At 50.6% G+C, this 23,069-nt stretch overlaps 6 protein-coding genes across 7 annotated transcripts; 2 read left to right on the forward strand and 4 right to left on the reverse strand.

The window, feature by feature from the left end:
* Positions 1–138: 138 nt before the first annotated feature.
* Positions 139–7,595, forward strand: IUM83_08715 (Amino Acid/Auxin Permease (AAAP) Family; the record flags this gene model as incomplete). Its single annotated transcript, XM_067933105.1, has 2 exons — positions 139–746; positions 7,568–7,595. The coding sequence occupies 2 exons, from the start codon at positions 139–141 to the stop codon at positions 7,593–7,595; spliced, it is 636 nt and encodes a 211-aa protein (XP_067794111.1).
* Positions 7,596–9,022: 1,427 nt separating this feature from the next.
* On the reverse strand, positions 9,023–9,847 carry IUM83_08716 (putative metalloprotease family M48X; the record flags this gene model as incomplete). Its single annotated transcript, XM_067933106.1, has 1 exon — positions 9,023–9,847. One exon carries the CDS (start codon positions 9,845–9,847, stop codon positions 9,023–9,025), a length of 825 nt encoding a protein of 274 aa, XP_067794109.1.
* A 447-nt stretch (positions 9,848–10,294) lies between these two features.
* Positions 10,295–12,361, reverse strand: IUM83_08717 (Voltage-gated Ion Channel (VIC) Superfamily; the record flags this gene model as incomplete). Its single annotated transcript, XM_067933107.1, has 1 exon — positions 10,295–12,361. The coding sequence occupies one exon, from the start codon at positions 12,359–12,361 to the stop codon at positions 10,295–10,297; it is 2,067 nt and encodes a 688-aa protein (XP_067794110.1).
* Positions 12,362–18,280: 5,919 nt separating this feature from the next.
* On the reverse strand, positions 18,281–19,223 carry IUM83_08718 (the record flags this gene model as incomplete). 2 transcript variants are annotated; one of them, XM_067933108.1, is made up of 2 exons in its annotated part: positions 18,281–18,445; positions 18,531–19,223. In XM_067933108.1, the coding sequence occupies 2 exons, from the start codon at positions 19,221–19,223 to the stop codon at positions 18,281–18,283; spliced, it is 858 nt and encodes a 285-aa protein (XP_067794180.1). The 2 variants fall into 2 exon arrangements, with proteins under 2 accessions (XP_067794180.1, XP_067794179.1); XM_067933109.1 differs by having other exon boundaries at positions 18,441–19,223.
* A 1,078-nt stretch (positions 19,224–20,301) lies between these two features.
* IUM83_08719 (ATE1 protein) lies at positions 20,302–21,270 on the forward strand (the record flags this gene model as incomplete). The annotated part of the gene is made up of 1 exon (XM_067933110.1): positions 20,302–21,270. The coding sequence occupies one exon, from the start codon at positions 20,302–20,304 to the stop codon at positions 21,268–21,270; it is 969 nt and encodes a 322-aa protein (XP_067794107.1).
* A 1,421-nt stretch (positions 21,271–22,691) lies between these two features.
* On the reverse strand, positions 22,692–23,063 carry IUM83_08720 (uncharacterized protein; the record flags this gene model as incomplete). The annotated part of the gene is made up of 1 exon (XM_067933111.1): positions 22,692–23,063. One exon carries the CDS (start codon positions 23,061–23,063, stop codon positions 22,692–22,694), a length of 372 nt encoding a protein of 123 aa, XP_067794296.1.
* Positions 23,064–23,069: the final 6 nt, after the last annotated feature.

Consider the following 23,069-nt stretch of genomic DNA (forward strand, 5'->3'; position numbering starts at 1 on the left):
ACAGCCTGTGTAAAATGGCGATGGGCGCAACGTGTCTTTGAGCTCCCCAGTCCGGTGCAGGCGATGGCACCGGTACACCATGTCGGCTTCCGGTGCAAACACTCATTAGCCAATTTGCCTTCTAGGTGACAAGCAACCATGGCAACTTCGACGACTCGCTCGACTGCGATCTTCACCTTTGAAGATGCCAAGGCCGCCTTTAACATCTTCTGCTGCGTCTGCGGTATCGGCTCGCTAGGCATGCCGTCCAACTACGCGCGTGCCGGTTGGACGTTCGCGACCATCGCGCTGCTGTTCATGGCGTTCGCCAACATCTACGCTTCGGTGGTGCTGTCCAAGGTGCTTTTGGTGGCTCCGGATTCGGTCAAGACGTACGGTGACCTCGGCGAGTGGGTCGCTGGCAAGTGGGGTCGACCACTGGTGGTGATCTCCCAGATGGGCGTGTGTCTGCTGCTGCCGTGTGCATTCCTCGTCCTGGGCGGCTCGCTGCTCGACGTGTTGTTCCCGGACTGCTTCAGCCAGTCCATGTGGATCGTCTTTATGGCCCTCATGGTTGTCCCGGTTGCCCTCATTCCGACGATGAAGGAGAGTGCTGGGATGGCCGTGGCTGGATGCCTGGGCACGATTGTCGCCGACATCATCGGCATCTCTATCCTGATCTACGAGGAGCGCGGACACCCGTCTCCCCCGACCGCCGACGTTACCCTGCACCAGGTTATCACCACGTTTGGCAATCTCTCGCTTGCGTACGCCGCGGCTACCGTGATTCCTGACCTGCAGCGCCAGCACTCGCAGCCCGAGCGCATGCCCCGAGTCATCATGGTCAGCCTGGGTATCGCCTCGGCATTCTTCTTCGCCGTGGCCATTGCCGGCTACGCTGTCGGTGGTTGCCAGATGTCTGGAAACTTGTTGTTCTCGGTCGCGAACACTTCGGACCCTTCCGCCACCACCACCCTCGGCTTCGTGGCCGACCGTGGCGCTGTGGTCATGGCCTACCTGTTCATGCAGCTTCACCTGTCGATGGCCTTCTCGACGTTCCTGCACCCGGCCTTCTACCTGTTCGAGCGCGTGATTCTCGGCATGCACAAGACGGAGCCTATCGTCCAAGGTGCGGAGCCCGACCTCGAGATCGAGGAGAAGATGTCGTACATGCGTGCGTCTACGCCTGCCGACGTTGAGGGCAACAACCACCTCGGCCAGGCGCGATTCTCGGCTCCTGTGTCGATCGTCAACCTCGAGGAGGACGACCTGTCCGAGTACAAGGGCGGCGCCAACGTTCTCCGCTACATCGGTCTGCGTATCGCCATCATCGTGATTCTTGTGGTGCTCTCCATTCTGCTGCGCGACCACTTCCTCGACCTCGTCGACTTCACGGGTGCCACCGCCATCACTATGTCCAGTTTGATTCTGCCGCTGGTGTTCTACATCAAGGTATTCTGGACCAAGATTCCCGCGTGGGAGAAGCTGCTCTGCGTCGCTATCGCCACCATTTGCACCGTTGCTGGCGTCTACGTTATGATCTACGCCGGCAAGAACCTCTTCAACCCGGACGATGACGACACCACGTTCCCTTACTGCTCGACCGAGTACCAGGAAGAGCCGTACTACGTCAGGAACAGCACCGCCTAAACCGTGCCGAATAGTTATGAGCTGTGAGTGTGTACTACATTTCGTAATAAAGATTTCGTTAACGCTGTCAAGTTTTCTTGCTTTGAATACTTCTAGTACAATATCAAGCGTAGGTATCGAAAAAATCTAGCGGATTTCACCGAATAGTACCCGGGTCACTATTTACTTTTGCCCACATAAAACAATCACATTTGGGAGAGGGGGGGGGGGGGCTTTTAAATTGCGTAGGGTTACTAAAAATGTGCTACATGTGAGTGCCTGGATGAGAGGCACTCGTAGAGAAATAACTCCAACTCAACAAAGAATACTTTTTCAGATTCACTCCATAACAACTGCAGGGAAAATCCTCCGCTACAAATGTATCGGGTTAGAATGTGCTATTTCTAACTATTGACTGTGCTACAATACTCCAAATATCGTGTGTATTATCTCGTCGAGCACAGTGTTTAACGAGCTTCAGATATGATTATCTCACGCTGCCTCCACCATTGTCGAACAGTGCCCGGATCGATGGACCAGCCCAGCCTGCCGCGAAGTGACGGACTGCTCTGGTTGGGACGCCCTCGCCTTCGATCCACTTGATAACCTCTTGCTTCTTGGCGAGTGGGATCGTGTAACGCACTGCGTTATATACAGTATTGCTGGTTTCGTAATCTATTACGGAGCAGATAGTTTATATTTGTTGTGGTACGTATTACAGGACGACTTACGGGATGGCTTCAAGGTGAAGTTTACGGAGCGACCCGTCAACTAACAATTGCAGTCAACAAGGAGTGGCCATGAAGTGGGTAGCTAGTCTAGAGTACAAGAGAGTATGGACCTTAAGTTACAATATTATATTTTGGGCAGGGCTTTTATTTTCTGCTCCAAATTTCAAAACGTGAACGGGTTTCCATTTTGTGAAGGGTTTGTAATCGGTGAAATCCGTAAATAAATCCAACATGTAAAACAATACTTATAAGCCAAATTCCAGAACGAACAGGAAAAACTGGAATAAAAACCACAGAACCGATTCAGGCGATATTACACAATGTGTGCACACAATGCGTGGAATACATGTATCACTGGTGTCGGTTCGGTGAATTCAACACTAGAAATTACTAAACTTGTCTAGAATCGAACTATCTACTCCATAAAATATTTAGATTATATCCAGATTTTGATCGAATTTTATGGCATCGTACGTTTTCGGACTTACCTCATTCAAAGGAAGCTTATTGCCGCACCTAAACGATAATTTATCCTTCAATTCATAATTCCATATTATGAATAATCCGGGGTCCGTTCCGTTATGGTAGATAACGTACGTTACTGAAATATCAAGCTCGGTACTAAAACATCTGCGCGATTGTCTTCATTTTTTTCAAATACTGTTCACGAGGAATTTGATTGCACATATATATGCAATAGATATCAATAACCGCGATTTTTTTAACAAATTGTGTTAAAGTGACAAGTTCTAAACAAAGTTTGAGTTAATGATAAGCGCAAAACTAGGATTCGACAGAATCTTAAAAATGTTTAAAAATGTTATACTGATTCGTGGCCTTTAGACTCTGCTTGATATCAACATGCGTAGTTTTTGCTTATAGTTTCACAATATTAATAGAGAACTTTAGATCTTGAATCATCTTTCGCTATAGGAACAAAATAATAGTGGATAAAATCCCGTTATACTATAGATCATACTTTAAAAAGCGAAAATCCAGCAAGACATCCGGATATATTTTGGATCATTAAAATTAAATTGGATAAAATATAGATATATTTTGGATGAATTTTCCTGCTAAATTTTGTGTTCAACTTTTTAAAATAAAAATCGGATAAAATGCAGATATATTATTATTCGTATCTTGGAATTAATAATCGGATAAAATCTGGATAGATTATAGATCATCAATTGATAAAATACGGATAAATTATGAATAGATTTCCTTGCGGATATTCAAATATTCGAATAACGTGGAATCATACTTTTGTCAATTTTTGTTCTATAATTCCAGTTTCTAAAGTTCTCTATATCCTGTACCACGTAGTATTCACATTGGGTGTCTACAAGAGTGTTTTTATTTCGGATTACGTACAAAAGGTTTTAAAGTGAGCTACGCTCTTCTCATTCGTTTATGTTTTCGTATGATCGACCTCTATAAAAAGTATCGCCGGTAGCTGTTTGGTTACAACCGAAGTTGTTATGTACTTCGTTCTCCCTAGTATTGGGTACAGCTACACACTGTAGATTGGAAAAAAAAATGCAAGTGTCGCTCTTATCTATGCTGTGCTCGCTTGATAAGCAATACACGCCTTTAATCGGTCAAAATATAGTAAAAACTATTTAGTTAACGCTATACGATTCCTCGACAATGCTCTTCTTTGTTTAGGTTACTTCTAAACGTCTGCTACTGCATACCCAAGCATTGCTCCCCATCGCCACCTTCCACAACCAGTTGCAATCGTAAAACAATTGAAGTGCTCATTAATCAATGGACTTTCTGATAATACAGTATTGAATTGCTTGGCAGTTTCGCATAAATACAAGGGCTGTTGTCTTGTCTTGCATTGCATTGCTTTTATCGTGTGCTACTTATTACCGTCAATAGCGTTGCGCAATGGTAACACGACTGAGTGGTACCGCAAGGGCAATGTTGCCTATTTAGATCTTGAAGGTTGTTTACTGTCGCTCGATGGCAAACTCGCATGAGCACAGTTCTTGCGAATTCTTACGCACTGCTAATTAAAAAAAGGTTTAAAACGATTTTGTGTTAAAATACTTTTCTTAACAGAGGAAAGAAACAAACCCTCGAGATGCGCGTAAATTCAGTTTGTGAATATGCCTTATTCGAGCCAGACTCACTTTGTCTGCGCAGGGAATAGGTAATTGATAGCTTACAGTCATGGGTTGCTCTTAGCCTTAGTATTATGCGCACCTCTTCTAATAAAATAAAAAATGTGGTCTCTTGCAATCCCATCAATAATCCCTTTCTAATAAAATAGGTGTACCCATGCGCATAACGGGGAGGAACACGGGGGGAGGGGTCTGTAATGCCACTACATGTATCCTTTGTATAACATAAGATTTAATTAAGTTTTTCTAGTAGCATAACACTATTGCGCCCACAAATTTGCAGAAACACCCAAGTGATCCAACAACAACACCCATCAAAATATAGAATGTGTTCACGCTCATATCAAGAGCTTTTCAGGTAGTTTTGTTTTATTTCTCAAGAAAATGCCCTATTTCGGCACTGATGAACTAAATGCCAGTATGTACTGTACCTCCTAGTTCCCTTTTAGTCGTGCGCCTGTGGTGGCGGTGCTACCACAGTAATGCGCAGCACCGCGCACACGCGGGGTCTGTATCTATAGAATAAACATGGCAGTAAACTAAACAGAATCCGTATATTCAGGTATCCTCGTTATTTGTGATCGTATCGTCTCCATGGAACAATTGTTGTTTTAGGGGGTGGTCTATGTCTGTCAACAACGTTTTTACGATGCGAGAGACCAAGTCGGGCGCGAAACAATCGAAAAAGTGGCTCGATGCGTTTACTTTCTCTGGTACTATGTGCATTACATATTAATATACCTAGGTCGTTTGCACGTATAAGTATTGTTTCTCGGTGCAACACGTGGAGCTTTCACAATCTCATTCGAGGGAGATCCGGTTTTGTGGCTGCAGCACAATATCGAAGTTAACCTACAGTACAACTTGAAGAGGACAGGCCAATTGCCGTCGGTGCAAAGTTCCACATTCGTCGCTTCTCCCCCCTCTACTTTATCCGAGATGTTTCCACGATTGTTGTTGTTTAGTGATGCAGTAGTAATCAGAACAAGGGGATAGGAAACTTGAACGCAGACGCCAACACCGAAACGTGTGTAAATACCGAAAACCATAATGTATCTTTGAGCTGGATAGTTTTACTGGTGACCTAGCTACTTACTTACACAAAAAATTTCTTCCTCCAGCTCAAAACGGTTCATTAGCCAATTTACCTTCTGGGGGGTAAGCAACCATGGCAACTTCGACGACTCGCTCGACTGCGATTTTCACCTTTGAAGATGCCAAGGCCGCCTTCAATATATTTTGCGGCGTCTGCGGCATTGGGACGCTGGGAATGCCGTCCAACTACGCTCGAGCCGGTTGGACGTTCGCGACCATCGCGCTACTGTTCATGGCGTTCGCCAACATCTACGCTTCGGTGGTGCTGTCCAAGGTGCTTTTGGTGGCTCCGGCTTCGGTCAAGACGTACGGTGACCTCGGCGAGTGGGTCGCTGGCAAGTGGGGACGATCGCTGGTGGTGACCTCCCAGATGGGCGTGTGCATGATGCTGCCGTGTGCATTCCTCGTCCTGGGCGGCTCGCTGCTCGACGTGTTGTTCCCGGACTGCTTCAGCCAGTCCATGTGGATCGTCTTTATGGCTCTGATGATCGTTCCGGTTGCTCTCATTCCGACGATGAAGGAGAGTGCTGGGATGGCCGTGGCTGGATGTCTGGGTACCATCGTTGCCGACACTATTGGGCTCTCCATCCTGATCCACGAAGAGCGCGGACATCCGTCGCCGCCGTTGGCTGAAGTAACCCCGCACCAGGTTATCACTACGTTTGGCAATCTCTCGCTCGCGTACGCAGCGGCCACGATTATTCCTGACCTGCAGCGCCAGCACTCACAGCCGGAACGTATGCCCCGTGTCATCATGGTGAGCCTGGGTATCGCCTCGGCCTTCTTTCTTGCCGTCGCCATTACCGGCTACACCGTCGGTGGCTGTCAAATGTCGGGCAACTTGTTGTTCTCAGTCGCGAATACGTCGGACCCTTTCGCCACCACCACCCTCGGCTTCGTGGCTGACCGTGGCGCCGTGGTCATCGCCTTCCTGTTCATGCAGCTTCACCTGTCGATAGCCTTCTCGACGTTCCTGCACCCGGCCTTCTACATCTTTGAGCGCGTATTCCTCGGCATGCACAAGTCTGGACCCATCGTCACCGAAGGTGAGGAACGCGACCTCGAGATCGAGGAGAAGATGTCGTACATGCGTGCGTCTACGCCCGCCGACGTTGAGGGCAACAACCACCTCGGTCAGACGCGATTCTCGGCTCCAGTGTCGATTGTCAACCTCGAGGAGGACGACCTGTCCGAGTACAAGGGCGGCGCCAACGTGCTCCGCTACATCGGTCTGCGTATCTCCGTCATCGCTTTGCTTGTTGTATTCTCGATTCTGCTGCGCGACCACTTTCTCGACCTCGCCGACTTCACGGGTGCCTCCGCCATCACAATGTCGAGTTTGGTCCTGCCGTTGGCGCTCTACGTCAAGGTGTTCTGGACCAAGATCCCCGCGTGGGAGAAGCTGCTCTGCGTCGCTATCGCCACCATTTGCACCATCGCTGGCGTCTACGCCATGATCTACGCTGGCAAGAACCTGTTCAACCCGGACGACGACGTCGCCACATTCCCATACTGCTCGGCCGAATACCAGGAGGAGCCGTTCTACGTCAGGAACAGCACGGCCTAGACATAACGTACCAAGGTGTACACCGCACGATTGACATCGCGTTGAAAGCTCTCAAAATCACAAAAAATTGGCAGCTTTGTTTTCTCGATATTGTTCAGATCAAACATTTGTCTAGGTGCCATTATTCTTTATCCACTCGAATTGAAAGGTGAAATTCGATCCTGTTTGTTGCAAAACAACACCAAGTTAGGTAAATTTCTCCACGGTATTTGAATCGATTGACTACCCACCAAAGTGCTCCAGAGTGAACGTGAGGATGAACGCGGTCCACACGAACATCCGCCCTGTATCTGCATCGCATGCGTCTCCAGCACAAATGCCAATTGATGAATGCTTGAGAACCCAAATCGGCGCTGAATGACGAGGTACAGCACCAGCAGCGACAACATGTCTAACCACACGTAGATGACTACATTTCCCACTGCTGAATTCAGTCTATCCATCGTCACGCCGCGCGTCTGAGGGTACTATGAATGGGCATCACCTCCAAGCTGAAAAAGTGCCTGGAGGTAGAGTCCGTAGACCATTGGGATCACGCACTCGACATATTCGATCAGCACGATATACTCTCAGTGAAACAGCATCTGCGCGGTCTCGCGCACCAGTTGAATTTGATCCTCGATTGTGGCACTCGAACTAATCTGATCGTCGGATTCATCCATTTGTGGTACAGTGGGTTCCATCGGAATGATTGGCATTGTTGTCTGCGATCCAGCCAAACTCACTGGCATAATTCGACACTGGTAAAACGGGAGGTGTAATTTGCCTACGGTTGTCCTGCCGTGCGTTGCCGATCCTTGTTTTATCGAGCTCTTTCGTGCTGAATTCTCGCTTTAGTAAATGAGGTGACTTTCGCCAGTGCTCGCTGACTATCAATGGACAGTCGGACTCTCAATGGAGAACGAACACATAGCCCTGAAGTCGAAATGTTGTACAGGACGCCACTTTCGGGTTTTGGCAAACCTGTTCGGCCTCCACAATGAGATGAGGCTGGCCGTCTTTGTCTTTCAACTGGTTGATGAGTAATTTCTGCACGGTTTGCATATTTCGGTAAATGCTACGAAGCGAAAGCATGGACGATAGGGCGTCGAAACTGATGCTAACAACCTACGCGAGAGGTGACCTTGCTGTCTGCATGCAAGTGGCTGCGAACAGTGCATGCACTAACTCGGCTGAGAAAACGACTATCCCTGAAACATATTCTTCAAGAAATGGCGAGACAGAGGCGACTGCGTTCTTGAAAAGCAATTTGATGAGCAGTAATAGAGCCACAAAGACTATTTGTTCGTGACCGTCCAACGTCGCGAATACAGCACTGAGACCAGTGTAAAATATTGCGATGTTACCCTGCGAGACGACGACTTGGATCAAGCCCTGGAGTTGCTCCTTTATGTTAGGGGCACTGGCAATAGCCTCCTGGCCCACAGTCACGAACGAGAAGAGAGTCATGCAACACAGGAATGGAGGCATTGTCAGCACAAAGGAGAACGGAACAGGATGTCCAAAAGTTTGCGAAGATCACTGTGATGCACGCATGGCAAACACAGGCAGCCAAGGAGATCACCACTAGTTTGCATGTAGATAGAAATGCCGACTGACATTCCCTTCATCTGGACGGTGAGGCCAAGACCAACGGTGAAGCTGATGACCCCAACACGCAGCCAGGCCCCGTAGTTATTCTCTCACCCGTCCTTCGGATTTTGGGGTGGAATGAGCTCTAGCGCCACAACTAGTAACAAGGTAATTTTCCCTTTTGGGTAGTTAACGATCTCCTTGCTTCTTCTACCGCTAATAACTCCAACGTGTAGAAGCCAACTGGGAGGACAACGTAGCAATAAAAAATCACGGGGCTATGTTGTCAATAAGTTACAGTTCTTCTTCCCTCGAACTCAGTACGAATCCTCTTCACCATCGTCAACCTCCGCAGAGATCAAAAGTTCGATCGGTTCCGCAGTGGCCAAGAGTTTCAGCCGCTCAATGCGCGACGTCAACAGCGGGTGGGTCGTGTCACCCAGATAGGTGCCTCTCTCGTCGATCATCCACGTGTTGAGCGCCGAGCGCATCTGGCAGTTGCGGGACAGTTTCCGCTGGAAGCATTGGATCCCGCCTCGAGCGAATCCGCTTCTGGCCGCCACCTGGTCCGCCTCGTGCTCCAAGCTCCAGGACAGGTACAAATTGCCGCCAATGACTCCGAAAACGCCTACAACGGCGGCGACCAGCTTATTGGGGATCTTGTGGATGGCAAAGCAGCTACCCACCAGCGACGCCGGGAGGAAGGCCCCCGTGAGCATGGAGTGGTTCTTGGCGATGTGCGCACTCTCGTGGGCCAGCACGAAGTCGATCTCGTCCCGTTTCGGGAGGTCGTACTTGTCCTGCAGGTGGGACGGCGCGTAGAACGCGTCGTAGAGTTCCATGGGTAGAACGATGCATGCCCCTCGGCGACCGACCGTGAGGTTGGCCCCCATCGAGGCCCCCGTGGACTCCTCGCCCACGCGGATGGAGATCCGCTCCGGGTTCTTGACGCCCACGCGGGCCGCGATCCGCCGCACGTTGACGGCGAACGGGTCGTTGCGGTCGAGCTCGTGGGCGTCCAGACCTTGCGCTAGACGCAGCGAGTGCGTGCTGGTGGGCTGCGCGATGGGGTAGGCCGCGTATCCGTAGAGCAGCAGCGACGCCGCGCCGATGAACCGCTTGGAGAATGCAGCCGTCGACATGAATTGGACGTTGTGCGGTGTAGTAGAGTGTGGAGGTGGTCGAGTTGCCAAATGAATCGGGCGGCGGAGAGCGTTGTGGCGGTGGTGTACTGCGTGTCTCTCGTGGCACCGAGGAATACGGCCGCTTTTGTATGGTGCTTGCCTATGCTGCCGGCGCCCGCCTTTGCTGCCGATTTCCGTGGATTTGAGGTTTTGACGCGATCCCGGCGGGTGAATACAGGCAATTGCCTTGTGAACGAGCGGGGGCGGTGGAACAGTACTGTCGTCGAAGGTAAAGTGCTGTGAGAGGTGTTTGCTAGCCGCATACTTCAGTGTTGCTGCTGTAACCGCTTTACCCTGAGCACAAACATGATGATAACGCTCGACTCTAATGGAGCGCTCGGATTGGCTGAAAAGACACGTGTCGCAGATGTAGCCATTCCGGTGGTCGGCATGGTCCAGCTTCAACTACAGCGTTGCATCGGGAGCTGGTTGGCGTTGCAGCCAGGAAGCAGCAGGCTCAATGCTTGGATTTTCCTCGTCGACTTCGTACTTGGGCGACATCTCAGACGGCAAACTGCGACGTGACCGGATCTGTCGTCGTAATCTGGCAGCATCGCGCTCCTCTTTCGTGTGCTTGAGCATATCGCCGCTCGTGTTGCTTCGTTTCCACAGCAGATCCGCCAAAGTTTGATTCCGTGCTGCTCTGGAGCGACTGGAGAGGTCGACGGGGTACCGGCCGATGTCCGGTTGGGGTATTGGCTCAGTTGTCGTGGAGATTTGAACCACCTCCGTCCTCGGCGACTTCACCACGGATGCCTTCTCGCGTTTGGATCGTGTAGATTGGTCTGGTCCGTCCAGGTCCTGAGTGTTGCTGCGATTTCGTCGCAGGATGGCGATAGGGTAGTTACTGTCACCGCTGTGATGAGTCTTTCGATTTTTGGTTGAGGTTGGCACCCGAGGGATAGCGACGAGCGAAGGCTTGCGAGGCGCCTGGGTCTGGTAATCTTCCTTTGTGGTCGGGGCGTGGAGTGACGCAACCCGAGAGTCCGTTGAAGCAATGATGTACCGCTCATCGAGCATTGATGCCGATGACACACGTTGGCTTGGGCGGGGCTTCGGCCGACCGCTGCCACAATTGGAGCAACGCGCACAGTCGCGATTTCTCAGCATTTTCACGTCTTGCTGAAGCTTCTCCATGCTCTTCGCCATACTTTGCACAAGCTGTAGCAGACTTTGATTCGATTGAGCATCGCCCAATGCCGTCGACGAAGGCTCAGAAACCAAAGCACTCGTTGAATTTGTATCGTCGGTATTGTCGGCCCTTGAAGGTTGGCTAGAGAGCCCTCTGCCCGACCGAAGGCTGCTCCCTCGGCGCGAAAGCGTGTCGCTGATCTTGGCATCCGTCGAGTCGGCGTAGCTTAGTGACGAGTCCTCGACAAATTCCTGATCAAAATTCTGGAAGCCATACTTTATGGACTCATCTGGCACGTTGATGTCAATAGCCTCCACCAAAATGCGAGCCGCTTCAGCTGAAGTCATAGTTGCGATTACAGTGGCGCGAGAAACATTTTTCTTGCCATTATGGCGGCGTTTTTGTGACACTGCCTCTATAATACTTTCCCACGGGAACGGAATCACATCTTTGTCGATGCAGCTCTCCAACATCGCTGTGAGAACACGCCGACGGTCTTCGGGGTATCGTGAAATGATATTCTGGAAATCCTTTCGACTCAAGACACACATCTCGACAAATGTAATGGCTCGAATGTTGGCAGTGCGCTTGTAGTTCATAAGCAAACTCATTTCGCCAAAAGCTTGACCGGGGTGCAAATATTCTCGATATCGCTTCGATTTTTTTGCCTCAGTGCCCTCAGGGTAACTAGGCCGTCGCCCATGGGCATTCTTAAAGCGACGTACATCCGTGAAATCACTGGCTTGACCGATTACGTCCCCTGTGAACCGACTCGAATTTATCGAGGCACCAAACATGCCGCCTCCGAAAATTTCTTGCTCGTCGTCGTCCGAGCTCATGTCGTCACTGCAATCGTCTTCACCATCCGTCAATTCGTACACTTCCACTCGATCAGCTTGACCATCGGCGTTTGCGTTTTCTTCTTGTGAATCTGCAGATGGTTTGGTTAGCTTGCAGTATCCGCGATTGATCATCATCATCTCGCTTCCGGTTTCGCGTCGACGAACCACGTAGTCGTCAGGCATATACACACGGACGTCGAGGTTGAGGACGATTTGCGTTAGGAAATCCGGTGTACAGTCCTTCCAGAACGGAACCATTATGACAAGATTCATGTGTTTGTACAGACCAATTTCAATCCCAAGTGTGTGTGTCAGCTCCTGCTGAAATTTGTTGATATTACCATCCAGCGCCTCGTACTCTACCCACACGTGCTTGTAGTATTCATTCACGCGATCACGAAGCCTGAGAGGCAGATCCATCTTCTCCATTGTTTCGTAGACGGCTTCCATCTTGCGGTGGTAGTTGGTTGTGTTGGCGTTGAAGTTCGACACGAGCATTGCGACGTTGCCGAAAACTATCGCGAGTATGACAGAGCCTACAATGATGGCGCCACTTGAAAACAGGTTCTCTTGGTACGTGCCACCCGGGTTTCCTTGGCCCTGAATTAGGCTTACGGCGTAGTAGTAGTCCGCTACGTATTTCTCCCCCACAGTTCCCGTACTTTGGTTCAGCCCACCTTCTGTGTCTGAGACAACGTGCCAGAAGCACGCCATGTAGTGAGCGATAAGCAAGACGAGCCCCATAAGCTGCGCTATCCCAAGCAGGTGGGAGTAGCGTGAGTAGCGCATCCACTCGGTGAAATGACTGGCGACTCTCATGACGCGATTAAGCAATACACCCCTCTCAATAAAAGTCATTCGAAGTAGCCGTAGCACTATGAGCGCGATCTGGGCGCCTCGGACAACGTTGTGCGTATAATTTCCGGTGGCAATGAAGTACAAGGTCTGAACTGGGACAGCAAGAACCAAATCTAGCGCGAACCCCGATCGAATATACCTGCTTGCAATTTTTCGCCGTGAAGTAATGAGATTGCCTTGATAGAGGTATGCAGTGTTAAAATTGAGGAGTAGGTCCAGCAGAAAAAATGTTTCCAGTATCACCGCGATTGCCGCCGTGCCTTGAGAACAAGTCGGATAGTAACTGGCGAAAAAGGGCAAGTACAGCAGTTGAAAGTAGTAGGCGGTAAGCATCAGGATTCCGTGGGCAGTGGACGTCCAGCTTCTCGGCGTGATCGGGGACATCAATGTTCGAAACACATTCTCTCGAGCCTTGACGCCTGTCATGTGCCGTATCGATCGATGAAGTGAGAAGCGACGGTTCCGTTGGTACGCAGCTCCAATGGCTTTGTCGATGACGACCTCCCTCGCGCGACCGAACTTTGAAGGAAGGCCTAAGCTGTCGGACATCTTGCGGAGGTTGAACTTCTTCATCATAGCATCGTGATTCGCAGCTTTCTCCGCCATCTTGTACAGATTTCTCGTCGAAGCCTGTCGTTTGAGCACGCCAACAGAGTTTGATCGTTTGGATATTTCATTGGGGTGTTTGGCAACTGGAGGGCGGCTTGCAGATGACAGGGAAGGCAACGATCGGGATGACATCGTTTGACTGGTATGATCTTGAATAAAGACTCGATTGTCCGCAATGAAAGAGGCTAATACTAGTGTGACACAGCATGGCGGTTAGCGAACACCAAGGCTTCTTATTTTTGACGCTTACTTCCATGGGGAGTTGTCCCCCTGGAAGTTTTCCAAAAGGTAGCAAAGACGGACGGCGTGGGTATTTTTGTCGGAGAACCTACGAGTACAGTCAGTCTAGTCTGTAAATATGTAGACTCTGTCTCTTTCTGTAGTAGTAAAAGAGCGTACTCGCTATCAGCAACATCCCATTTCTCCGACTGGAATAACTGATAGAGGGGGATTACCCGAATCGTGGCACATATCCTTGCCATAGAGGGGGGATTACCCGAATCGTGGCACATATCCTTGGCACATATCCTTGCCACGATTCGGGTAATCCCCCCTCTATGGCAAGGATATGTGCCACGATTCGGGTAATCCCCCTCTATCAGTTATTCCAGTCGGAGAAATGGGATGTTGCTGATAGCGAGTACGCTCTTTTACTACTACAGAAAGAGACAGAGTCTACATATTTACAGACTAGACTGACTGTACTCGTAGGTTCTCCGACAAAAATACCCACGCCGTCCGTCTTTGCTACCTTTTAGAAAACTTCCAGGGGGACGCGCACGCCTAGAACAAACCAAACCAAAATTACCAATGAACCAGGTTCGAAACAGTTTCGTGGGTTGGTTCGAAGTCGTTTGAACCGAGTGAGACGCTGCAGACCAAAGCAAACCTCGAGAATGTGGTTGGCTAAAAACCTCGATTTGAAACTGTTCACGATGCGGCTCTTATCGAGAAGTGCCGCGCTGCACAGCCGAAAGGCCGAGCGTCGTTGAAGGCTGGAGCCGCTGTCAAAGACGAAAGCTGCATCAGGGTGAGATGCTCACCGCCTTCGGGAATGCAAATCCTGCCATCCAGGAGGTGCAAGCGACTAAGCCAACCTTGCTACCGATACCAGCCGCAGATTCTAATTCTTGGGTATGCCGCTTGCTTGGGCGCGGCCTTTGAAGAGAGCCCGCCGGGAGAACAGAGAGCCATACTGACCAATCAGGCAGTGGGACAAGCAAACCATCGGTTGCAGCTGAAGCTCAACTCCAAACCACGAAACTCCAAACCTCAGGGAGCGTTGGTCTGGTAACGTTCAAACCAAAGTAACGGCGAAAATTGGTTCAAAGGTCGTGAAATATAACTTCGAACCAATAGTTTGCACTTTGGTTGGTTTGGTTTGTTCTAGGCGTGCATATCCTGGGGTCGCGTAGTGGGCTAGCCATTTATACACAGGGTTCGTGAGTTCAGCTTTTTTAGCTTCTCTTTCAGACCTTCGTCTGTAGAAAATATGTGTGCGCGTTCGACATAATGCTAGGAGATAAAGTCCATTGACAATTGGGACTGCACATTCAGCATACTCGATAAGGAAGATGTGCAGTGAAAGATCAATCATTTGAGTCGTCTCGGATACAAGTTTTGATTGATCATTTACAGTGAAAACGACGGCAGAGTCTGCAACCTGTTCCGAATACTTCAGTAAGTCAAAAGGAGCTACAGAATGGACGCAAGAGCCTAGATTTTTCTTAAGTAAGAGTCTATAGTAGCGAGCAATAATGTGAATTGCTTGGTGAGTTTCAGCAGAAACACGTACGTTAGGAATGAACGGAATCATAACTGCCCATTAGATTGAAGATTCATTTTTTTGTTGCTGAAACAAAGCTTGTAGAATTGTTATTCTAGTCTCGTCTGCTACGGCCGCGGAATGTTCTTGTTGTAGTACTTGACGTAGTAGTAGTAGTTCGAGTTGGCTGTGAGCTCTTGCCCTTCCAGTCCGCTCAGCCCCAACACACTGCCTTAGCGTACCCGTCTTCCCTATCGGTTGCGCGTAAATCAGTCGCTCTGGCACCCAACATCGCTGGCGTAGACAGAGTACTAATCACTGGACCAGCCTTGTATTTAGTTCGGGATTCTGTCTTAAAAAAACAGCTTGTGAAATTGGAAGTGTGTCCATAAAAAAACTCGCTGACTACGCGGCTTACGTCAAGTACTTGATGACGGTGCGGTCTAGAATCCGAGGGTAGGATTTTTTTAACGCATTTAATGAATACACACGTCATCGTCGGAGGTTCCTTCAACCGTTGGAGATCGGCTCACTGAGGGAGGCGCCTTGTGAGAAGTGTCACGTTTGACGCCATGTTTCCCCCAAAGCACTATACCAGTCTGCCATATCCACGCATCGATGCTGCAAAGCTAGTGTATGGGCATATCGTCTTCATTCACTGTAGTCTATCTGTGCGTGGCCCGACGTACGTAGAAAAATTGCACCGTTGAGGACACACACCTGGCTTATCAGTCATGACGCACCGGTGATTATTTAAAGAGAACCTCTATTCCGCTGAATGCTGTTGCTCGAGCTCATCCGGCATTCATCCTGGCATCTGTTCTGAAGCGAACACGCACGATTCGTGTTAAGATTTATCTAGCGAGTGTTGATACTCCATTGACGTTTCATCCAGGATGAATCCCCCCCCCCATGCATCTTTTATTCTGCTTCTGCGTGGGCTTAATTTTTGCTCTGAGACAACAGAACTACAGACAACGTGGTTGTTTGGTGTCACTAGCACACCCATGTAGATTCAAACAACGAAGTAATGGATAGTGTCCGTCTTTGTAGTAGGGCACTCTGCCCTGTTTCAATCTGCATGCAGTTCTGCGCTGGGGTTGAAGTGAACAACACCGTGTGTCTCGTCATCATGTCCATTGGAATCGGAAACTAAAGTCGGTTCCTGTTTGTAGAATAACAAAACCGGACTGTTAATTTTCAATATTTGGATCGCCAAAAGGTAGCCTTCGTACCGAAATGCCGAAGAGTGAATGGAACTGTGTAGGGAATCCATACGAACAGCCTCCCCTGTACTTGGTACGCGTCTGTCTCCAACATAAACGCCAGTTGTCGGAGCATTGAAAAGCCGAATCGGCGACGAAGTACGATATGTAACAGCAGAAGCGACAAAACTTCTAACCACACGTATACGACCAGATTCCCGACCGTCGAGTTCAGCTTTTCCAGAGTCAGATCTCGGGTTTGAGGATAATACATTCGCGCGTTGCCTGCGAAGCGATACAACATCTGCATGTATAGTCCATACACAACTGGGATCACACACTCGACGTACTCAACGAGTACTAAGTACTCGCAGTAAAACATGGTCTGGGCTGTCTCGCGTACAAGCTCCACTTGCTCCTCAATTGCAGCAATAAAGCTAACCTTCTTGGTGTTTAGATCTGCGGTTGGTTGTGCTGGAATATGGGGCTCGGACTTGATGCCTCCAGGCGAATTCTTTGGACTAGGCGCCTTCAAGGGAGCAATTTGAAGCGAGCGAAGAGAAAATTTGCCCGCCATGTTTTGGAGCGACACGCTTTGTGACGCTTTCCGAGCAAGGTCTACAAGACGTTCATAGCGGCCCATCTCATCGATTTTGTGCCGTATAGAGGGAGAAGGCTTCAGGTCTAGCGGCGATCGAAGGCGAAAATTTGAAAACTTTATGGCGGTGGACGCGAGTACCTCCGGGTTTTGGCAAATCTGCAACACGGTCGGTACCAACTCGAGTTGCCTGCTCTGTTGGTTCCAATGGGCCTTGCAGTGATGCAGCAATCGCTGCACTGTTTTGGTCTCTCGGTTGAGTGTGCGTAGGGATGCGAACGAATGCATCGCGTCAAAGCTAATTATCACAACCGAGGCAATGAGCGACCTGGCGGACTGCATGCACGTAGTCACAAACAGTGCATGTGCTAGCTCCACAGAAAACACCACGATCCCGGCTACTCCTTCTTCAAGAGGTGCCGAAACCCATGCCATAACGTTCTTCAGAAACAACTTCACAAATGGTAGCAACAATACCGTGGCGATTTGCCCGAACTCTGGAAGAGTGGAAAACGCAGCGAGAAGCACTATGTAGGCGAACGCAATGAAGCTGGGAAAAGTTGCAACCAGTACGTAGCGCTGTAATTTTTGCGATAACTTGGTGGTACTGATGACCCACTGCCGGCCGACAATTACAAAAGTCCAAAAGATTAAGAAGAAAACGAAGTGGGGAAGAGTGAGAACAAAACTGAAAGGAATAGGAAAAGCCCACGCGCTTCCCATTATCAGTGAGACTCCCACGTAACACGCCGCAGTGAGTGAAGAGATAGTGATGCATTGCCACAGAGCGATAGAAATCCCCAAGCTCATACCCTTTACTTGGAATGTCAGGCCAAGAGAAATCATGAAAGTAAGAACAGCGTAACGAATCCAAGTGCCGTAGTTGGCTGCCCAACCTGCATTGGGGTCTTGGAGCGGGATCATCTCATAGAGTACCATTGTCATCAGAGCAGGCACCGGGGTAAGCACGCACACAGCAAGAACTCGAACATTGGATGTTTTGTGGCAGTAATCGTTCAGAGCGTGCAGCCTCTCCACGGAATACATGCTTCTGTGTCCCACTTGTGCAGTCGTCCACTGTTTCTTCAGTGACTTGATCCATCGCTGCAGGCGCGTTATGCACGACCCGCTAGCTACCTTCGCTGGTAAGTGTACATCCTGACAAACAGAGCCTATCTCCTTCAGTTCCGGCGTGGACATTCGCTTACTTCGCGAAAAGTTTTTCGCGCTGGCGTCTCGATTCTCGGCCTATCGTCGTGACAAACAAATATAGGTGAAGCTCGGCGCGTATTTCGTCCTTGCAGCAGCTAAATCTCATATTAATAGGTGGCGCAGTTGGAAAACTACCAGCATTTTTTTCATACAGCCACAACCGAAAGGCACTAGAGGAATCCGTTCTCGATGACGTTCTGGTCCTCGAGCACATTGGTTGTCAGCAGCAAGTTTCCGTGCTTGGACATCTTCGTGGCTTCCACCATTTTGATGGTCACGAAGGGGTCCTGCAGCAAGTCCAAAAAGGCCGAGGTGAGGTCGACTTTGGACTCAATCTGGAACACGCGGCCGGTTCTCGCGTCCACGAATGCAAAAAAAGGTGAAAGAGAAGCTGTACGTTTTCCCAATGAGCCACTGCACCAGGTCTTCGTCGTTCAAAATATGCGGGAAAATCCTCTCAATCGTAGTCCGAGAAATCTGCAGCGCCGTGGTGCCGTACGTCTTGACCACATTCACGTATCGTTCAGCCTCTTCTTGTCCTTGATCCCCGTTCTCAAATGGGTTAACCTCCATTCTTGCCAACCGGCACTCAATATCCGCATGGTACGCGGACAAAAGCTGCCACTGCTCGATGAAGTGGTCCAGCCCCGTGTAGTCCGGGCTGTTCAGATCCGTGGCAAACGTTGACAACAGGAAGTTTTTCGTCCCTTGAGCTTCTGTGGGGTGCTTCACGGGGTTAATTCCCGCTTTAATATGACGAAAGTACTCGTTCAAAGTATTCAACGCGGCGTCTTGGGAGCGGAGTCTCATGAGCACCGTTCGCTCGTTCATGAGCGTCAATCGGCGATCTAATTGGCGAATTTGCTCCTGCAGTTCAGCAGCAGCTAGTTTTACCTCTCTTTCCAGTCGGTGACGTCGATTGTTGCCGTTGATCTCGGCCTTCTTGGCATTGGCGCAGTTTTTCGACTTGAGGGGCAGGTTCCGCGGGCGTTTGGGGCCAATTCTACGCGGTTTTAGCGGGAAACTTCGAGAACCGAAAGACGAGTCATTGCGACGGAGTGCTGACTGCGTGGCGAGGCGAGAGTGAGGATTCGTGATCAGGAAAAAGTTCATTATCCGTGGGGGGAAGAGTGCTCGGGGACGCACAAGGACCTGGGGATCAGCGTACGGGAGCAGATGCACAGTTTCGACTTCGCTAATGTGAATTTCAGGGAAATAGACGCTGATATTGTGCTTTTGGGCCGTTTTCATTGGCGGAGACGGTTGAAGTGGCTGTAATTTTGCGTTGTGTCCAGGATTCAGTTGTTTGCTGTGGTCTTGATGGTGGTGGTTGCGTGCCATTGCAATGGTGCGGTCATCGCTGCAAAGATCACGCGGGCTGCTTGGTTGCGAGCGGTTATCGTGCCAGTGGTTGTCTCGATCGGGCGATGGCTTTTGCCGCCTTCTCGTCGCTGGCGCTAGCCTGAACGTGCCAGCGAGAAATTTGGCGACAGGCGTCACCACCGCTGTCTGTAGCTCCTGCTGAACGTAGAGGGAAGGATTCTTTTGAGCGCATCTCGAGCGTTTCGAGGGCTGCTTGGAGAGGGAGACACAACCAGTGAAAAGTGGGTTGCTTCGACCAAATGACCCCAAAGCATACATCGCGCCAGTCGCGGGATGCCTTCCAGCCGAAGACTGCCCCGTCATCATTATGTGGCCTTCGTAATAGCATTTGCGTTGTCCACCATGCCAGCGTGCTGGTCGGCCCTGTCGTCTCGCAGCCTGAAACTCGGAGCAACCTCCGGAGGATTCAGTTGGCGTCAAGTCGTTCCGATTGCCGAGTAAAGTCAATCAGTAGCCACGTGACCTAGAAACCCGCATTGATCATTATCGACGCGATTGCAACGGCATCAATCGACCGATTCCATCCTTGCGTGCACGCATCGACGATAATTAGCCGGGTGAATTTCGTCATACGCCACCTCCGCATCCGCAGCCTCGAAGTCCGCCTTATCACCAGTCCACCGCTCTTGGACGGCTGGCAACAACCTTCCGCCCCGTAGAGAGACACGACTAGCTATCGTTGAAGGCGGCAAAAGGATGGCGTTAGACCGTTCAGTGAGCAACTGTCCTTCGCGGCGCATATTTCGCGTTCCACCGTCGCCGTGCTAGCCCATTCCGGAATCCGCCAGCGCCAACTGAGACCGTCGCCATGGATTTCTTCTCCCTCTCGAACCTGCGCTTCCTGCGCGACGCTCAATCCGATTCACCAGCCAACGATCCCCCAGTCATCCGTCCAGCCTGTGCTTTCTTGCGCCGAGCTGCGTTGTTCGGGCCGAAACGTCCGCCAGGTCTGCGTCGCCGACGCCTGCACGCGAAAGCGAAGAACTGCGCCAACGCCAAGAAGGACGAGGCCAATCAACGCAAACGCAAACACAGACAGCAACTCGCGTCCGTGCAGGATTCCGTGCAGCTGCAGGAGCAGATCCGCCGTCTGGACGAGCAGCTCACGCTCATCAATGGACGGGACGTCGTGGCTCACCAAAACGCACAGGGGGCGGCCTACAACGTCATGCGCGTGTACTTCGAGTGCGTCGCGCGCGGGTTCGACCCCGTGCGGTACCCGGAGCAGGCGGAGGCCACGGTGCAGTTCTTCAACTCGGCGTTCGTCAAAGATCTGAAGACGAACGACTTCACCGGGAGCGAGAAGTTCCTGGAGCAGTGGCAGCTCGTCAACGAGTGCCACGCCAATGTTGGTTGCGCGGCCGCGAGTATCGACGTGTACCCGCTCACGGACAAGCATCTCGCAGGCGGAGGCGAGGAGCTCGAGCGCCACGTGAACGTGGTCAAGTCCTGCGGCGCCACCACGCTGCAGATCTCGCGCACGACCATCGAGCGCATCTTCCCGCACATTTTGTCGGACGAGCCGCTGGTGCAGTCGCTTATCGGCAAGTCCTACAGCTTCGCCTTCACGCTCATCGCGTACGTGGACGAGCGCGACGGCCGCATCTTCCAGACCGAGTCCACGGTCGACCTCACGTCGGCTCTGCTAGACATGCTGCAGGACCCGTTCGTGACCATCAAAATGGTCGACGCCGCGGCGATGACCAAGCGCGGGAACCTCCTGCTCATGGACGACGTGCTGGAGGACCAGAACGTGATCGAGAACGGCTTCTTGTGAAACTACCCAGGCAGAAAACAAGAACTGTTTGAGTGGATACCGCACCTTCAGGCCACTGTAATGATTCTGAGCTACCGTAACTGGACAGAGCAGATTCAAATGAATCGCACGTTATAAGCAAAATGTCGTGCAAGTAGTTCTAAGCAACTTCAGATTCATGGGTCAGTAATCCTACCAGTATGTACTCTTGACGGCCATCCGAGAGGACTCGAGCGTCGTACGATGGACGCGTTCATCCTCGGAATCTTCCAATTGGGGTTACTCGTTGACAAGATCCACACCATGAAGTTGATGAGAAGGACTATGTATTTTTGTTTGCAATCGCTGGCTCGAACTTTGTAAATATCCAGTAAGGACATGCGTTCACATGCCTCTATTAGCGACATTTAGCAATCCATACATAACGAGCACATGTACTGGGGGATTTCCACCAGCGCGCTGCTGTACGATAGATATTGCATCCTGTTGAAGTCATTTAATGCTTGAGAGGATATTGTATACTATTGTCGGGAAGACGATTTCGCAGCCGATATCCTTGTCAAGGAATCCACGTCAATCGACGCCATCCCTTCGTCAATCGTGACTGCTTCACCGATGTCGCTCTAAGTTGCGGAACTCACCACTATCGATCCTCTGACAATGACAAGCGCGATTTTCATCGCTTGGTGGGCACTGCGAAATGACCTAGTGGGTCAAGCCAAGCACCCTCAACCAAGAAGCATGCTAAAACGAAGAGAATCAAAGAAGCCGTCGAAGTTACCCAGGATGTTCAAGCTGTCAAAGCAGGCCAACCCACACCAAAACGCACGGAAAATGTTCCAGCCCTGCCGTTTGTGCACCAGTAAGTATTTCTTCTTTTGTTCCTGTCGAGGAGCCCCAAGCGTATCATGACCTCGTGTCATGCAGTGGTAGTACGTCTCCATGATCTGTAACGCCGTTGTCCATTCTGATGAGTAACTCACCCTGGGCGTGAGGCGTCGACCCAACGCATGGATCTCTTCCTGCAGACGCCGAATCTCTTCAAGTTCCTCTTTGATTATATGGCGTTGGACGCTGAGCTACAGCTTCTTAGTGTTCGCACAGTTCTTGGACTGGACTCGATGTTGAGTCTCCTTGGCTCCTGCTGGTACGCCTAGAGCAAGCCTCGACTTCCGGCGAGGAGAACTCGAGAGAAGCCACTTGCTAAACATGACGGACGTCGCACTGTAAGAGACACAAACGAGAGAGCGTGTATCGATCCGTTGCAGGAGGAGAACCATCCCATGAGATGAGATTAGCGAGACCACTTCAATCGACATGGAAGTCCATTGATGATCAATGTCTCTCTACGTGGACATGCACTGGTCGGGTCTTCAATAGAGGCATTTGCTGGCATTGCCAGCATCGCAGCTCTCTCCTGTTGCGGGTTACTAGCCTTGGCCTCACACCCACTGGTTCTTCAAGACGTACACACGACCGTTGATCATAGTTCTTCGGTACGGGAGGTGGCGCGTTGTCGAATACTTGTCGTCGGTGTCTTCGCCGTCGGTGTCGTTGAAAGGCAGTCCATTCACAAGCAGCAGTCGCTCGTGGCAGCCGCTGGTTGTCACGGTAAATCCACTAGGGCTCGGCTTTATCTTGCTGCGTTGGCTCACCTCGAGAGAAAATTCGGAGCGGTGGAACTCCTTGCGCCGTTCTTCCTCCACGTCGGTGGTAGAAGACAGCGAGCTTGCCATACTGGAGCTGGAGACAGCGGAAGTGCGCGAGAAGGAGCTCGGACGCTTGAAATTGTCGTTCTTCCGTGGACTTGACATCTGAGG

This window comes from Phytophthora cinnamomi, assembly GCF_018691715.1.
Source record: "Phytophthora cinnamomi strain GKB4 chromosome Unknown Contig26, whole genome shotgun sequence".
Lineage (NCBI taxonomy): Eukaryota > Oomycota > Peronosporomycetes > Peronosporales > Peronosporaceae > Phytophthora > Phytophthora cinnamomi.